The sequence below is a fragment of the Mixophyes fleayi genome, chromosome 8 (genome assembly GCF_038048845.1).
Source record: "Mixophyes fleayi isolate aMixFle1 chromosome 8, aMixFle1.hap1, whole genome shotgun sequence".
In the NCBI taxonomy this organism is placed as follows: domain Eukaryota; kingdom Metazoa; phylum Chordata; class Amphibia; order Anura; family Limnodynastidae; genus Mixophyes; species Mixophyes fleayi.
The window spans coordinates 69,476,489-69,494,174 of NC_134409.1; the positions used below are offsets into that span (position 1 = coordinate 69,476,489).

A 17,686-nucleotide genomic window follows, 5' to 3' on the forward strand; every position below is an offset into this window, starting at 1 on the left:
GTAGGTATACCCAGGGTCTCTATTCTATTTATAAGCACATAATCGAAAAATAATATATATATATATATATATATATATATATATATATATATATATATATTATATATTAGGGAGGATTGTGATTGGTATATATATCATTACTATAATATGATTTCCCAGAACCAATGGTGTATGTATAGGTGATACGCTGATAACCTATTGATTGTCTCCTATGATACCTATCTTTTTAATAACAATAGACATATTATTTCATTGTGCATGTGCTAGAGACCTTAGGGGATAATATTAATCTACCTTCCCAGGGTTTTATAATAGGCCCCTGATATCCTTACAACTTACCCCTATGTTTAGAAAGCCTTCTCCTTACAGAGTCAGACCTCATTTTGAGATTTAAGTGAGAATCAAACCCTTTAGGATGGACACTCTCCCTTGTGTGTGTATCATTATTATATGAGACTTCTCTTGCCGTCTGTCGGATACGTGTGATTTTAATACACAACACTTACACTTTTCATTTTTATATTTTGCTGCTTTTTAATAAGATATCAATAAATTTAAGTATTAATATTTGCTATTGTTGCAAACTTTCTAACTACAATAATCTTTTTGGGAACTAGAGTGCCTCTTGTGTTCTCTCTCTTTGAACTAGAGTGCCTCTTGTGTTCTCTCTCTTTGTCCCTATGTGTACATTGAGAAGCTCGTTCTGTCACGACTCACCGTGGCTTGATTGGATTGAGATCTGGTTACTGTAAGGCTATTGCATTAAACAAGAAATCCAGGCATGTAAAAAAGATTAACAAAAATACCAAGAGGAAGATCATCAAAACAAAAAAATAAAGCAAAATTGTTTTTTCTTGTTAAATTTGAAATTTTTTATTTAACTTTTAATCGACATTAAAACTGTGTATTAAGGTTATTTTTATCAGTGATGTGGCTTGCTTTAGGATTTGGGTGCTTTATGGCATAGTGTGAAGTTCTGGACCGCCTGCGCTTGTGGGTGAAAGGTTCTGTGAGGTGGTTGCTGCCTTCAGGAGTTCAAATCCTGTACTTGGGGAGGGGGGGGTGTTTCTTTAAGATTTTCATGGCGCAGTGAGTGTGTGGGAGTTGTGCAGGGGAGAGGTCCGGTAGGTGTGTCTCTATTTGGATGGGCATTATCACATGCTGACATCCTCCATTGATTCTGGAAAATGTCTCATATGTAGAGCTAATTTTGACACCTGCACTGTACTGTGATTGCTGTTAAGTTTGGTATCAGGGAAAGGGACTGATTCAAGTTTATACCTACCTAGGTATCTTTTTACCTGCAAAGTTGCAGATCATTGGGTGATAAATGTATGAAAGTTATCCCCAAAATATTCTTCCCATTCCACTCGCTGCCCATACCCATTAGAGTAAGCCAAAAAGGACCACACTTTGGCTCCAGTAATAGGCTTAAGGGTAACACATAGGGATAGGGGTGATTGATCAAAGATTCCTCTAAACAGATATCTTGTATAGATTTCCTCCACCTATCAAGTCCTGTATCAATAAACATTGTTAAAATCTTCAACACATCGCACCAGAGTATCTGGGCGAGAGGGCTACAAAGGCAGGTGCCTTCCTGAGATTATCATTGCTAAATAGAGTGGGGGGAAGTACACCTCCAAAATAACAAGGGGTGAGATCACTTATAGCATGAAGAAATACAAACTAACCATATGGGTCAATCTGCACCTGCTCCAGTATTAAGTGTATAAGCTTTTCTTAATTCGGATGGACACTTCTGTAGAATTCGATCACTGGGAGGAATGGTAAGCCCAACCCACCCATGGCTGCTTAAGAGCAAGAGTGCGACTGCCTTCCAAATGTTTTTTATCAGGCATGCTATATCGGGATTACATTTCTTAACCTGTGTTAGACAGCTTAATCTTATCACTAAGACCTGCAAATACTACATTAACAGACTGAGCCCCCCCTCAGCCATCCTTCCTTAGACACATGGAATTAGTAACATGCCAATCCTAGAATATACCCACTCCTGAGACACCTGGTCCAGTGCACAGCAAACAAACGCGTTATGACTAATGTGAGACCCACTACAGTAAATGACAGGCCACTGAGACCTACCAAAAAAACACCCATATAACAGTAGATTTGAATAATGCATTTGCATGAAAAATAAGCCTGGAAATAAACAGTGGTATGCAAAACCTAAACCCACCCCGTACATCAATACCCAACTAGATATACCTAGTACCTAGCAAAAAACAACCTGAAACAATACAAAAAGGGAAAACGTAAACCCTGTGGGAACTTTAGGCAGGAACCAACCCTGTACAAAGGCCCAGAACAGAAATCAACTAATCAAGGAGTAATTTGTGAAAGAGACCATCCGTCCACTGGTCCCAAAGTCAGCCAGGAGATAGGGGATATAGAGGAGCATCCAACCAGCACTTCAAGGTTTAGTGAGGGTAATAAGAGTCTGACGTTCCAGTGTAATTAAACCAGGTTGGTAAAGGAGAGTCAAGCACATCCTAGTCCACAAGTGAAACTTAATATAATTATATACAACAACAAGGCGCGCAATGAGTAATCTAGAAATACCTAACAATATTTTAAAATGTTGTTTCACCTTCCACATAGTTTAAAAAAAACAAAAAACTATCCCAAACAATAATAGAATTTCCGCTCGCACAATGATTATATAGGTGGCAGGTTGATATTGCACACATCAACTGCCCCAATAGCCTTGGTTATCTCTTGATGATAAAATTATGAGAAATGAATAGACAATGAAAAATAAATAGTGCAACTGCTTATATATAGCAAGTCCAATATATACACGATTAAACACCAGTTGTATGTGTCGCTACCCCTCAAACCAATTCTGTTTGTATTAGTGTTCAGTCAGATCTTCTATAAGAGTCAGTTAGTTTTATACATTTACATATACTGTGCCAGTTACAAAACTAGGCTGGAAATAACATGAGAAAGGGGGGAGGCAAGAGTAAGTTAGAAGTAGGGCTGGTAGATCTTGAATAAGAAGTTTTTATAGCATTTAAAGGTTTGGAGATTATTGGATGGTCTGATTACCTATAGAACGCACTTCCATGCCCATACTACAAAATAGAAGTCTTAGAGGCAGGAGTGGGAAGAGCTAAACCGTTTAGAGCTAAGGTGGCATGCACTGGCAGGAGGGAGTGTGGATGGAAACAAGGTTGGAATGGTAATGGCTCTTCAACCCAAGTAGTCACTGTTTAGGATGTCTCCCATCAAAACCGTTTCTGACTAGCGAAGAAATTGTTTCTATCTAAAACAGCCTTCAGCACGAAATGCTGAAATTCAGACAGTGTGCACAATACACAGGGTCAGTTCCACAGATTGCACAACGGTTATGGCCCAAAACCAACTGTTCTGTAGAGTTTACATAACCAGAGCTGAATTTTTGTGTTGTGTCCAGCTTTAATATTGAAGGCGCTCCAGAAAGTAAATGTTTTTTATTTATTTTAAGACAAAAAGTGTTCGGCTTTATAGTAATTACTGAAGACATTTCTGTAGAAATGGGAGCGGATCTAAGTAAACTTGACTTAAACATTTTTAGTTGTTGCATAATACACATTTGCTTACAATAAGGAATTCTTCAGTAATTCAAATTAGAAAAAATATATATTTTCATCAGAGATATATAGTTGCACAGACGTATAGAGTAAAAGAAAAAAAAACTAGGTCAGAGTATTTCTCTAGTGTATCTATTAAAGGAGAAGTTCTCCTTAGTAAACTTAAAGCAGTACTACCACCTAGGAAATCAAAGCTGGTAACAAAGACAGAAATTCAGCTCTGGTTATGTAAACTCTACAGAACAATTGGTTTTATGCCATAACGGTTGTGCAATCTGTGGAACTGACCCTGTGTATTTTGCAGACTGGCTGCATTTCAGCATTTAGTCCTGAAGGCTGTTTTAGATAGAAACAGTTTTTTTCCTCTAGTCAGAAGCTGTTTTGATTAGAGAAAGTCGCTAGTCCTTTGGTACAAGAGAAACTACTGTTCTGTCTGTAGAAAATTAATGTGGTCTACTGTGAATCTTAAACATACATTCTATTTTTATGCCCAGGTCTTTTTTTTTTTTAATTAAATTTGTTTTTTATGTGTTTCACAATGGCATACAAAAGAGAGACAATGGTATGATCTATAACTGTAATAAGAGATGGGAAAAAAAGGGAGGGAAAAAAGTGTTTGATGAAGTCACTTAATGGCAAAATATAAAGTAGTAATTTTGTATAAAATTAGGAGAGCAGGTAGCAAAGCAGCCCGGGTGGATCCTATGCCACCCTGGCTGTTGCTGGGAACCAGCTGCGCTTACTTTGCCTCCATTCCCTTTTGTTATCCCAAATGCGCCCTCTAACCGCAGTAGGAGGGCCTTACAAATACCAAATACTGCCACCACTGGACTCCTTACCGGCATCCAGTACCAGGTTTCTTCTGGGTAACTGATGCTGCTAGTGTACCCCGTTACCGGTGTACCTGGGCTGGTACTCCTGACCCCTTACTATGGTGGTCAGGAGTACCCCCCCCTCACCCCCTGGCCTATCACACTGGTCAAAGCTGCTGGATAGCGGGCAGAGCAGTGGTACCAGAAAGTTGGGTCCAAATCTCAGAACAGCCCAGAACGGATTAGAGTTGGGTCTAATCTGTAGGTCGCAATGATAGAGAAGTTTCCAAGCAGGTCTTTGAAGCAAGTGATTATTTGCTCAGCCTGGTTGTGAAGGTACCGGTGAGCAGGTCAGATAAAACCAAGAAGAACAATTTTCAATACAAACAGTGCTTTTTATACAGTTCTGGACACAGCCTCACAGGGTAAGCCAGCCCCTTGAGGTCTGAGCTATTTTTAGAAACTGGATGCAATATGTTTACCCAAACATGGATTTACATGCATATCTGTGATATCCTAAATCTTGCTGTGATTTCATGCATCTTGATTTAGACACCGGGGGGTAAATGTATCAAAGTGCGATTTTTGCCAGCGTGTTTAAATCGCGGCGATTCGCGGGTGTTTACCCGCGAGTTTTGAAAAAAAACTGGAAATGTATCAAGCTGTGATTTTGACACTCATGTTCAAAATCGCTGGTCATCTCTGGCGATTTTGTGCGACGTAAACACTCCCGAGTTTAGCTAACTCTCCTGTGTTTGGCAAACTCTCCTGTGTTGTAACGGTGAGTTGTCAACACATCACTGTTACACTGCTCCTGTCATACAGCTGCCGGAGCTCCGGCAGCTGTCAAAATGTTAAAGAACAGATAAAAGTTAAAAAAAAAAAAAAAAGCGTGAGGTCCCCCCACTATTCATGCTTAACCCTAGTGCTGCCTGACTAGTGCTGGTCCCGTGAAAATCGGGGAAAAATTTTGCGTGGGATCCCCCCGATTTTCACTTTACCAGCACTAGGCAAACCAGCCAGGGAAGAAATTCAGCATCACTTCGGCCAGAAGGGCCCCATATTTGTAACATCCCGACACTTTGTTTCTGCTTGAAGAAAAATAATAAAAGTCTTTATCCGCCGCAAACACCTCCTACTATGTAGGAGGTCCGAACCGCCTCATTGCGTAAGCTATAACTACAGTATAATGTGATTTTTTTTTTCCCACGCTAGTGGGGGAATCGCCTAATAACTGTACCTAGAGCTTACGCTACGTTACTTGCGTAAGCTCTAGGTACAGTATTAGGTGATTCCCCCACTATCGTGGGAAAAATCACATTCTACTGTAGTTATAGCTTACGCAATGAACGTAAGTTCATTGCGGTTCGGACCTCCTACATAGTAGGAGGTGTTTGCGGCGGATAAAGACTTTTATTATTTTTCTTCAAGCAGAAACAAAGTGTCAGGATGTTACAAATATGGGGCCCTTCTGGCCGAAGTGATGCTGAATTTCTTCAAGCCATTTTGGAAGTACAAATTTGCTGGGACTGGGGCAAGCCTGCACTATTGGGGGTATAAATATTAAGGGACTGGGGCAAGTCTGGACGTTTGGAAGAAGAAAGAAGACATCTTTGGTGAGTGTTTTTTTTTATTTTTTAATAAATATTTGTGGTTAAAATGAGGGTGGTTAGTGTATTTATTGTGGGGTTTTTATTTTTAATAAATGTGTGTTTTTTAACAGGGTGTTGTTGTTTAACTTGGCCATGCTGGTGCTTGTAGTTATACAAGCACCAGCATGGCCAACCGTTTTGGGCAACCTGGCTGGCTGGGACTTGTAGTTCCACACAAAAAAATGGCGTCCGTTTGTTTTTTTTATGTTCTATCGCCGTATTACCCTACTACCCACAACCCAGGGGTAGTAGGAAGAGCCCTAGTGCTATCAGCACTGGGCTGGTTCTTTCTAGGGGGGGGTGCTCGTTTTTTTTCAGCGGACCCCACTCCCTAGGGAATACAGCCCAGCACTGAACAGTCTAGGGTTGGTTAGTCATTATGGCAGGTGGACCCCTGCCGCGCGGCCCCCTGCCATAGTGCCGCCAACCCTGGCTGGTTTGCCTAGTGCTGGTAAAGTGAAAATCGGGGGGACCCCACGCAAAATTTTTCCCCGACTTTCACTGGACCAGCACTAGTCAGGCAGCACTAGGGTTAAGCATAAATAGCGGGGACTTTTATCTATTCTTTAACACTGCCAGGGCAGTGTAACAGTGATGTGTTTCTACAACACGCTGCTATCAAGCAGCGTGTTGTATCTGGTGTGTTTTGAAACAAACTCTCCTGAGTTTGCTAACTCGCAGCTTCATACATTTGAGAGCTGTATAGCTGCAGTGGCAAACAGTCAGAAGTTTGATCTCTGGCGATTTTGCAAGTAGCGATTTTGACAGAAGCAGAACTCTGGTGATTTTGCATGCAATCTCAGCTTCATACATCGGCGCGTTTCAACTCTCCCAAGAAAATCGCTGGAGTTGCAAAATCGCACTTTGACACATTTACCCCCGGAAGTCTAATTATACCTTCCTGTGCCTTCAGATGCTGGACCCTCACACATCAAAGGGTCTAATTAATATGGGTCCTTTCTTCAGACAGTTACAGAATACACATTCCCAAAGAAAAGTTACAATACAAAACCACAAACAAGTAATTTCTCTACTCCAAAATACACAAGACTTTCTCAACAAAGGCTTATTGATGCATCAGTTATATACCTCCAGATATAATGCATTTCCTCTAACAAGGTTAAAACGAAAAACAATTTTTTTTTCCCCTGGTCTCAGAAATAAAGATATTTCCATTACCAAAATACACACAAGATCAAAAATAAGTACACTTGCAATTATATAAATAAGCGCCCTGCGCTATTTTCTTTAAATAAATTTATACCACAGGTTATTTATAAGTGATCCAGTCACAGATGCCTAGGATGTAAAGCGCTAACTCCACATTATACCGCAGTTACAGAAATGCCGCTTATACAGTGACACTGAACAGTATGTCGGTAAAGGAACTAAAGGAGGAATGAAGAAATTGTGTTCGTGAAAGGGAAGGAAAGGTCCAGGCAAGCGCCAGCGAATCCGCTGTTGAATAGGTATCCAACACAGGATTCGCATCTGATTTCTCCATCCAATATTTGTAATTTATGGACCAGACGTGTAGGCTTTGCAGCAAGAGAGCCAAGGACTTCACAGCATTAAATTTAACAAGATGATTTATAATGCCTGTAATATATTCACATCCTGTTGATCACTGCTGGCAAGGCAGGAGGATCAGGCTGCTTCCAGGAATCCACAATTGCACATGTGGCAACATTAAAGATGTGGCCCACTAGCTTATCAGTATCTATAACAGGACATGTAAGAGGGAGTAGGATGAACTGGGCGTGAGCATTGGAGAGGTAATAGTACATATTGGATCTTGAACACTTCACCATAATCTCATAATCTTTGGACAGGACCACCAAACATGTTAAAAAGAGCCATCCTGACTACAGAGTCTCCAACAGGACTTTGAAGAATTGGGGTATATTGCATGGAGGCGGGTAGGAACTAGGTACCATCTATAAAGTCATTTGTAAGCATTTTCTTTAGTGCAAACACAAATTGAGAGCTTAGAAACCTTTAGTATGATTTTGTTCCATTCCTCTACAGTAAGTCTGACCCATATCGACTTCCCACTTAAGTTTGTATCAATCCATATCAGGTTGAGTGTGCTTTAAAAAGTGGAAATAGGTCCACAAGGAGGGGACTGACTGCTAAAAAATGACTCTGGGTAAATTGGGGTGTTAAAATTCGGAGAGGGAGCAGTAGAGGTGTTTCAATGGAAGGAACTGGTAGAAGCACTCATGGGGAATATCAAAGCGCCATCTCAAGTCCTCAAATTCAGGAAAGGGCTACATAAGTGCAATATCTGAAAGAAACAAAAATGTTTTGGCAGGGCCAGAGCCTAAAAGAGTTATTGGACGTGCAAGGGGGAAAGCTGGGTTATCCTAAAGTGGGGTCACAATAGAGAGGTTGCTAATTAAATGGTAGGTGCAGATGCTATTATCCCAAATGTCTAGGGAGAATTGTGTACTGGGAGGTAACAGAGAGAGTGAATGATGCTTAATAGAGATCCAGAATAATGTAAATTGTGAGATAAAGTGTAGGAGTGTAGCTTCAATATCCACCAATAGTCTCGAGTGGAGTGGAAGAGGACCATTTTGGTGAGGTGGGTAGCGACATAGTATTTTTGAACATTTGGTAAATTCTCACCACCTTCTAAAGCATGGTGGTATAAAGTGCATGCTTGTACCGTAGGGTGTCTACCCGACCAGGGAAAGTGAGCAGTTTGTTTCTGTAAGGTCTGCAAGGCCAGGGAAGAGACCTTCACTGGTAGGATTTGAAATGGGTATAAGATCCAGGGCAATAATTTAATTTTTAACGCCACTATGTGACCAAGCCAGGAAATATAGAACTTGTTCTACTCCATCAAATTAAGTTTGAGAGAGTTCAATAGTTTAGGAAAACTAGCTTCATACAGGAAATTATAGTGACTGGTCAGGTAAACACCCAAGTATTTAAGTTTATCTGCACGCCACTTGAAACAATGTTGCTGTTGAAGGGATCAAAAAAGAGGAGATGGGAGAAATTTGGATGACGTTTCAGAAGACTCCAACTTTCCAGAGCTCAGTATGAAGAGAGGAGAGGGGATTTGTGAGGGTTAGGAGATTATCATCTGCATACATTGAAATATTGTACTCTCCGGGCCAGATCCCAGCAATATCAGAATTATTGCAGATACGAGATGCCAGTGGCTCTATTATAAAAGGGCAAAAAGTAAGAGGGCAGTTTTTGCCGCGTGCCATTTGCAATGGAAAAGGAGTTGATGAAGCTACATTAGCAAGAACAGCAGTAGATTGCTTAGCTCAGGGCCTTATCTGTGTGTAGTTTGTATGTTCTCCCTGTATTTGTGTGGGTTTTCATTTGGTGCTTTGGCTTCCTCCCACACTCCAAATACATACTGGTAGATTTATTGGGTGCTGACAAAAAAAAACCCCAATTAACATTATCTAAATGTGTTAGGGATTTTAGACTGTAAGCTCCCTCAGGCTGCTTAGGTGACTTGATAGTGGATTTTCTGCAGTGATCCAACTACAAGACCTCTCTGTGCAGATCTACACCCAGCTTCTCTTTGCCTAGCTTGGGTATCCCTCTCTTTCTCTATACACTTGTGTGTTTCGGCAGACTCTGCTTTCTATAAAGACCTCACTCCTTCTCTTGTTGCTGTGACACACTTCACACTCCCAGCACCTCTTCCTGTCAGCTTTTTTCCTTCCTGCCTCTCTCTCTTCTCCTCACAGACTCTGTGGTATGGCTGACCTCTGCTTCACCCTTCGTTTCCATAGCAACCTCAGCACTTGGCTGTTTAGTATAAACCACCCTGGTTACACTGCGATAATATTATCATGAAATAGAATTGCTTAATCTACATATCTTCCACCAAAAATGTGAGTAATGTGGTATAAATAGTAATTGTAATTAAAACAAATATTGCTACTTCTGTAAAACATTATAAAAATAAATGCCTACAAGTGTTAGTGTTTTAGTTAAAATTCCCTGATATTTGTTTTTATTTTTTTTAACTAATAATCCAGGCAATTCTGAGGCCTAAATCTCCAGAATGCAGCAAACTGTTAGTTTTATACAGATGGTTCAAATGGTTGTATTCCAGTTTGAACCGAAAATGTTTAGTCTTAGATCTCCTTTGCAGTTGCCCATCTGCTGGCTTCCAGGCCTTTGTATGTATAGAAGTGCCCACGTATTTCATAGGTCATAGGAAACGGTAATACAAACTATAAACGTGAAATGTAAGGACACTAAAACTGCAAGCTCATATGGGCAGGTACCAAAGTTCCTTAGAGGATATATCTAAAAAGTATATTGGCAGTTTCTAGTGATCTGGTAATCAGATTTGATTGCATGCATTCTTTTATAGGGCGCGTCATTGCAACTTTTGCTTGCTCAGGAGAGAAAGAGGTAAATGAAGCTATTCAAAGTGCCAAAGCTGCCTTTAAAATATGGAAACAGAAGTCTGGCATGGAACGAGGTCGTGTCTTGTTGGAGGCAGCCCGTATTATAAGGGTAAGTAGTTCAATCTAATACAAACTTCTTATTAACCGCTCCCAAAACTTTAGGTTCAAGGAAAGGACATGGCAGGCTTACCAGGGATTCCTAAACCTTCGAAAAATGTGGACTGACCACCCCTCAGATATTAATTCCGCATGTTCCAAGACAAAAAACAAGAATTTATTTTGCAAAGCAGGTAGAGGTGAATGATTAGTAAATCTAATCTTGTTGAGAATCCAATGATTAAACTGTTATTTTGAATGTAAAAAATTCCCCTTGAATTACAAAGTCCAGCACCCTACTATATTTAATCATTTACTATCTGGATTAAATCAGTGAGCCATTACGGGTGTTTAATTAGTAGAGAGACTAAAAGTTAAATATCAACCTAAGACACCACTGCAACTTGACGTAATAACAATTTCTTAGTATTAGGTATGTATTTTCCCTACTTTAGAGGAACACAAGTAGAACCTCAAAGTTTGAAGTTGATGGATTGATTTGTGTCTCTTTGATCCTCACTAACTTTGTAAACTTTTGTTATCATTGAATTCTGTATTTAATAGAGATACAGGCTTCACCCACTTGTCACACAACTGAAGTAAATATTCATTAAATGTGATGTCCAATTTTTTTTATTAAAGCTTGAATGCTAATTTTTGTAATTTTAAGAATTATTTGGATGCAACTGTTTCATAGTTATAGATCTATGAAAAAGGCGGAGCAAAATGCCATCCAAACTACAATAATATTTCAGTCTATGGTTGTTCCTGACAACCCGGAACAATATTTGCCAATCTTTGCAGTTTGAACGGAGTTCAGCCTGTTCCACCACTTTAGTCTAATTGACAACATAATCCAATTATTAACTGTGCAGAAGTCAGTGACCTGGCACACAGTGCTGGGCTTTGGTCTACAGCTGTAAATGACCTTTCAACAGTAACCAACAAGTTTGAGACCTCTACTGTAGCTAGAAAAATAAAATATTTAATTTGATTGTAAGCAGTTCGTATTAAAACCTCAATGGTGGATCTAACCTATATTATGTGGTGGTAAATCAGATAAAGTTGTTATATAATCAATTTATTGTTATTATACTAACTATTTAACATTCCCTTTTCTGCTGAATTGACAGTATAATCCTATAATAACTGTTAAAAATTAACCCTTTCTTACAGCTATTTATGAGCCAATAAACAGATTGGCAAAATCTACCACCCTTCATTCACTTTATTGCTCTTTTGAACACTTTGTCCTCTTGAGTTGTAAAATAATACAAAAGTAAGGGAGTGTTCTCTTACTAAATAAGCATTACCATTTGTAAATCACATTAAGTACTTGGTTTCTATTCACAAAATAGTGTTTGTGCTCCTGAGAGGGCTGCAAGCAAGGATCCAGAGTGTGCCAAGAAACTGTTTTCATTCAGTTATAATTTATAAGAAATTCAAGCACTACATCTATTCCGTTTGGCTGCAAAGTATGGAGTTTGTGTTTAAAAATTAAACTCTCTTGCAAATTGCAGAAATTGTGAAGTATAGAATAAGAGCAAAACGCTTCTAATAATTATCAAATATTTCTATTAGAATAGAAGAAATGATTCACTCTACCAATGAGTGATCAGATTGTCTTGATAGTCAGATTAGTATATATCCTGATATAAGGCCCAAACGTGAAAAAGGAACAAAAAGAAAAATAATCATGGAATTGAAATTTAAAATTGAACTATGATTTAAGTCCTTTACTGGAGGCTAAATCCAGTTCCCATTAAAGTTGTTGTCTATTACTTAATGACCCCTGGTGATGGAACCTGGAGTAGTTATTACTTATTCAGAGGTAAAGATGCTTACCACCCAGGGTGGATATAACGTGTATCCAAAAAATGCTAATTTTTAACAAGATTCCTTCTGGGAAAGCTTTATTTCCGTAAGGCACAGTTGTGGTGGTTGGGTAAGGGTAAGCATGAAATCCCTTAACCCTCCAAGGCGACGTTCCTGGGTCTCCCAGTCCTCTCTGGTTCTGCAGTCCACAGTTCAGCTTCCAGGTATGTGTGCATTACAAAAACTGGAATCACTGTAGACTGTAAGATTGACCCCAAGCTATTTGGTTTGATGCAAGGAATATTTCAATTGGTTGCAACAAATTTATTAATTTCTATAAATGTTAAGAAAATCGCTAGATAATATTTGCACAGTGCTTTAATATAATACAGATAGCACTACAAACAATCTAGGATTTACTGAGCAAGGTAACATCATAATTCGACCTATGGTCTATAGTAGGAATTATATAACTGATAATATATGGATTAAAGGCATACTTGGAGGTTTAAGTATTGCATTAATTCATTATTTCCTTATTTCATTTTATTTTGATTCTTTTTTTTTATTATATTTTAAATGTAAGTAATAAAGGTTTTTTAATTCAGTGGGGCTAACAATTGTCAGTTAGACAGAATTTGTTAAATTTTTTCTATTAGTGCACTAAATTAGATACTAACTTTTAAAATTGATGCGATACAAACATTAGAAAATTGTCTTGGTTGTGGAGGGGTAACAACCCCTCTGTTAATGAAATGGTTAAATATCCTTACAGGAGCGTAGTGAAGAACTTGCTACCATGGAAACTATTAACAACGGGAAATCTATCTTCGAGGCTAGAGTGGATATTGAGATTTCATGGCAGACTTTGGAATATTATGCTGGACTTGCTGGGAGTATGGCTGGTAAATTTTTAATCTGAATTTTCTTTTGTTTTATTGATGTGTGGTTTATTTAGAAATACAATCAATTTTCCATCTTTGTGTAAAATAGGACTGTAGATTAAATTCTACACTCTTCTTTTGTTTAACTGAAACTTCAATATAACATTCCACACATATTAAATTGGTGTGTCCTCACATCAGGAAATACCTTTATCCCCCTCCCCCATCATTAGGTGAGGCTGGGCTCCTGGTCGCGCAGTAGTATCATCATTTCCTCTACGATAAGTACCGTTGGTCCATAGATCTTTGCTACATAGGGGCATGTTATAGTGAGGGTTTGCTCAAAAGGCAATTTTTTTTTATTTTTTATTTTTCTCAAACGCACATTAAGTACTGAATTTTAAAGATAACTTTTTGTTCTCTATTAAATTGCTTCCCGGTTTCTAACCTTATCAAATGCCTTAGATTAAAGGCCTGGGCTAGACTTGCATAACAAATTCTGCTAATTTCCTCTTGATCCCTTTTTAGTCACTTTGGTGCATTTTCTACATTTATAGGAAACAGGGCAGAAAACGCATCATAACTTTCTCTTGGCAAATTGGTCAGTTGAACACTTTTTGATTCACATACAATATACATTTTCTTCATATAAACCCTCACCTTGCATTTTAGTTAATACCATAGTGTCACAATCAATCAGGGGACAGCTGTGAGCCAATTTCTTTAAAATTATCGTTTGCAATATATATTTACCACTCAAATCTTTTCTGTCAACAAAGCCATTGTCGCTCCCTCCACAAGCCAATTCAGTATTGGACCTGTTTGAATCCCTTTGTCCTCCATACTAATACACTATAGTCAGCTCATGCCTTGACTAATGTAACTGGCCTATGCATTATGACGATGGAATCGCCTCACTGCATGTTGTATGTGGTTTGTAGCCTTTTTTTTTTTTTTTTTTTTTTTTGTCCTACTCTGCTACCCTTGCATCAGTACTCTATTCATAAATGAAAATCCTTGCATACAAGGATTTTGATAATGATACAACGGCAGCTGGGACTGACAGATGTGGTGAGAATCCAGAAGTCACGGATAGGTACAGGGCAAGAGTTGGATCAAGTGGCAAACTAGCTTATATACACAAGCAAAGGTCTGCATCAAAAGCAAACAATCGCAGTCCAAGCATTAAACTGGGTCAGTGCTTGAGTCTTATATGAAGAACTTAAGTTCAGAGGACTAGCAGTAGCTAACTTGGGGGCTGAGCAAGATTTTATAGTGAATATGAAATGTCACACACTACACTTGAACAAACTTCTGCTATGGGATGCCGCAAAAGAGTAAATCTATAAAACAAGCACCTAATTAGCTATTTAACTTATACAGAGCTGCACCACAACAGGTGCTCAAGCAAGCGATTTCTATCATGAGATCTAAGGTGAGACAGGTTTATTACATTGAGGATTTTCAATTATGGTGAAGGCTTCTGACTCCTTCTTCTTTATTGCCATCTTCCTTTCCCAGGTCAAATATTTTCTTCATGTTGCCTACTTACCCAGGAATAGCTTTTATCATTCCAGAAGACCGTTCCTTACCCTTTAGCACTTAAGTTATCCATGAAAATTCATCTCTTCTGCAACTTTATATTCCCTAGCTACATGAATCTCGCATATTTTATTGTAGGATCGTTTTTTTTTTTTTCTTTTAAATAATACTGCATCAAGGTCACTTGATCTATATCCTTAATATTTTACTGTGTTGTAGTCATGTCATGTTTTGTTCACTTTCATCTATACAGGTCAGCATGTGCAGTTACCAGGAGGGTCCTTTGCTTACACAAGGAGAGAACCTCTTGGAGTTTGTGTAGGGATTGGAGCCTGGAACTACCCTTTCCAGATTGCATGCTGGAAGTCTGGACCTGCCCTAGCATGTGGTATGTTCACTACCTGCTTTAGACCTTCATTTAAACTTTAAAATGTTTTTCTCTTGTTGTTGCAGATATCCAAAAATGATAATTGTATAAGACTATAAAATACAAGAAAATTCATTCTAAAGTCTTTTATTCTAGACCATTAAAGAACTTGCAATGTAACATTGTAAAAGATTTGTAATTACAGATTATATGGGGCGGCCTTGGCATCTATATAGTCTAGACCACAGGAGATATATTGGAATGCCAGCAGACTTGCTTGTCTTCTTGTAGTGCCCAATCACTTATTCTCCTGACTAAAAAGTGAAACTGTTCAGCCTGGCAGGAGTCCATGGCTGCCAAAGGGCAACTAGATTAAATCCTCTGCCTGGCCTGGGCCACTTATAATTTTATGCCCTCGGGAGTTTGGGGGAAAAAAAAATACTTCATTGTTCTGGTAAATAAGTTTTCTTCTGCCTCTGATTTTGTATTTTAAACATTCTGTATTCATGTCTGCTCTCCATGAAGTTAGGCCAAACTAAGGCTTCCATTGTCGGGAGTGAAGTTAAATAGAGAGAAGTGGAGTGTCCTTCTAAAATCTACCCATTTAACAAAAGTCCCTCATTGGCCTCAGATAAATTTGCAATCAAACAAACATCCCTTTTTCAACTAAATGTATACTCTTTTATGGCACCTTATACTGGGTAGAGTGCATGATGTGACGTCTGTACTTCCATTGATTTTTTTTTCTCTCTGAATCCAGTGCGGTATACAAACACTGGGATAAGGAGTATGGTTGCTGAATCTTGAGCACTTTAGATTTACAGACAAAAACCTAAGCTCCCCCCCCCTCTATACCCCATTGGCTGCCTGGATCATCAGTATTTTTCTAATGAAGCTCCAAATACAGAACCAAGAGTACAGAGAGAGAGGAGAAACCAACGGAGAACAACAATGCTAACCAGTAAAAAAAACAAAAAAAAACAAGCACAAATGGCGTAAAAGGAGGGGGTATTTACTGTTCTTGTTTGGAGTCTTAAAGTCCAAAAATGAAATTTTCCTCCTGGATTGCAGCATACACTATAGGGTTAATCCTCCTTGCATGTGAGTCAGGACAAGGAAGAAGACACCCGGAGGGTATATATGGCTACGCCTCCCTCCTTCCTGTCCTTGTCAGGTAGTTAAAGTTTGTTTTTTCTTTTACCTACTTTCATAGCCAGAAAGAGCAGGAGGATAGGAGTTTCCTCCTCCTAAAAGTCTTGCACTTGAGTTTAAAAGTACATAGGTGGTGGGACCGGCCTATTCACGGAGTGATGCCTTCCATGGGAGTTTATATCCTCTGGGCAGCTATATTAGTCTGCATAACAGTAAATAGGAGTGACATCTTCCATATGGGAGCGTGAATCCTCTGGCAGCCATATGAGCCTGCATGGCACCAATTTCAGAGTGACGCCCTACATGGGAGCTTGCATCCTCCAGCAGCTAGGAGAGCTGTATAACATAGGGCATCTTCTCTACCCTTGTGATATCTTTGCCCTTTGTGCCTCCTCCTACAGCAATCGTGGCTGTTTTTCTTGCCTCTGTGTCTTAAGGAAAACTTTCTGGGAATTTACATTGTGACGTCCCGCACACGCAGTGAATGCTGAAAGTAAAAGACCTGCGAATATATCACCAAAAGCAGGAGTGGCTGTTGTATTTAACAGGAAATCCACACGCTGTGTACCAAACAACCAAAACGGGCAAATGTGGAGGGGGAAAATGGTCCAAGGGTTGCAGTCAGGATGAGCACCTTTTTTTTTATATTCTAGTGATTCATGTTTTTAGCTAGTTAGTGTGCAGGTTGATTCAGTATACGATATTGTCTCCAGGTTAGAAAACCAGACTAGACGTAAAAAGCTGCAAAAAGCACAGAACAAAAAAAACAAAACAGAAAATCTTTATGGTGGGATTTGTGACAAAAAAAAATTGCCAGAAGGTATTTTCTAGAAGGATGTGCACTGAATGTAATTCTAGTGAACAGCAACATCCTCCCCCCCTCCCCTCAAATATAGTTAAAATGTAAAACTGAATGAATGTTGCATTAGCTGAAATGTTCAGTGCAAAGGATAAGAGCCAAGCTCAGTAATTAGTGTTACCTCAGAAGATTATGACCAGCAGGTGGAATCGGGCATGTCTGTTAAGAGCCATTCACAAGGTGATGTGAATTGAGAATGTTTCAGCATTACAGTGACAGCAGGGGGGGGAGATTGTGGGGGCTTGCTGCCGGCGGCTGCACACTATGTACTCTGAGCAGCCGGCCAGCACACTCTCCCTGCCTGTCTCTGCCAAATGGACCTGCACATAGTGTGCAGCCGTCGACAGCAAGCCCCTACAATCTCAGCAGGAAGGGGGGGGGGGGCAGCTGTACAGGAGGAGGGGGGGCCATTGCATGGTCTTGCTGCGCGCGGCTGCACACTATGTGCAGGTCTGTTCGGCAGAGACAGGCAGGGAGAGTGTGCAGCCGAAGAGGAATTTTCTTTTCCTATACACTGAGG

The 17,686-nt window shown here is 39.5% G+C and overlaps 1 protein-coding gene across 1 annotated transcript in view; it reads left to right on the forward strand.

Moving 5' to 3' along the window:
* ALDH9A1 (aldehyde dehydrogenase 9 family member A1) overlaps positions 1 to 17,686 on the forward strand; it is a 47,947-nt gene that overhangs the window by 4,062 nt on the left and 26,199 nt on the right. The window contains exons 3-5 of the mRNA XM_075182689.1: positions 10,415 to 10,560; positions 13,138 to 13,267; positions 15,042 to 15,176. Of these exons, the coding sequence (XP_075038790.1) occupies positions 10,415 to 10,560; positions 13,138 to 13,267; positions 15,042 to 15,176 (411 nt within the window). The remainder of the gene's footprint in view (positions 1 to 10,414; positions 10,561 to 13,137; positions 13,268 to 15,041; positions 15,177 to 17,686) is intronic.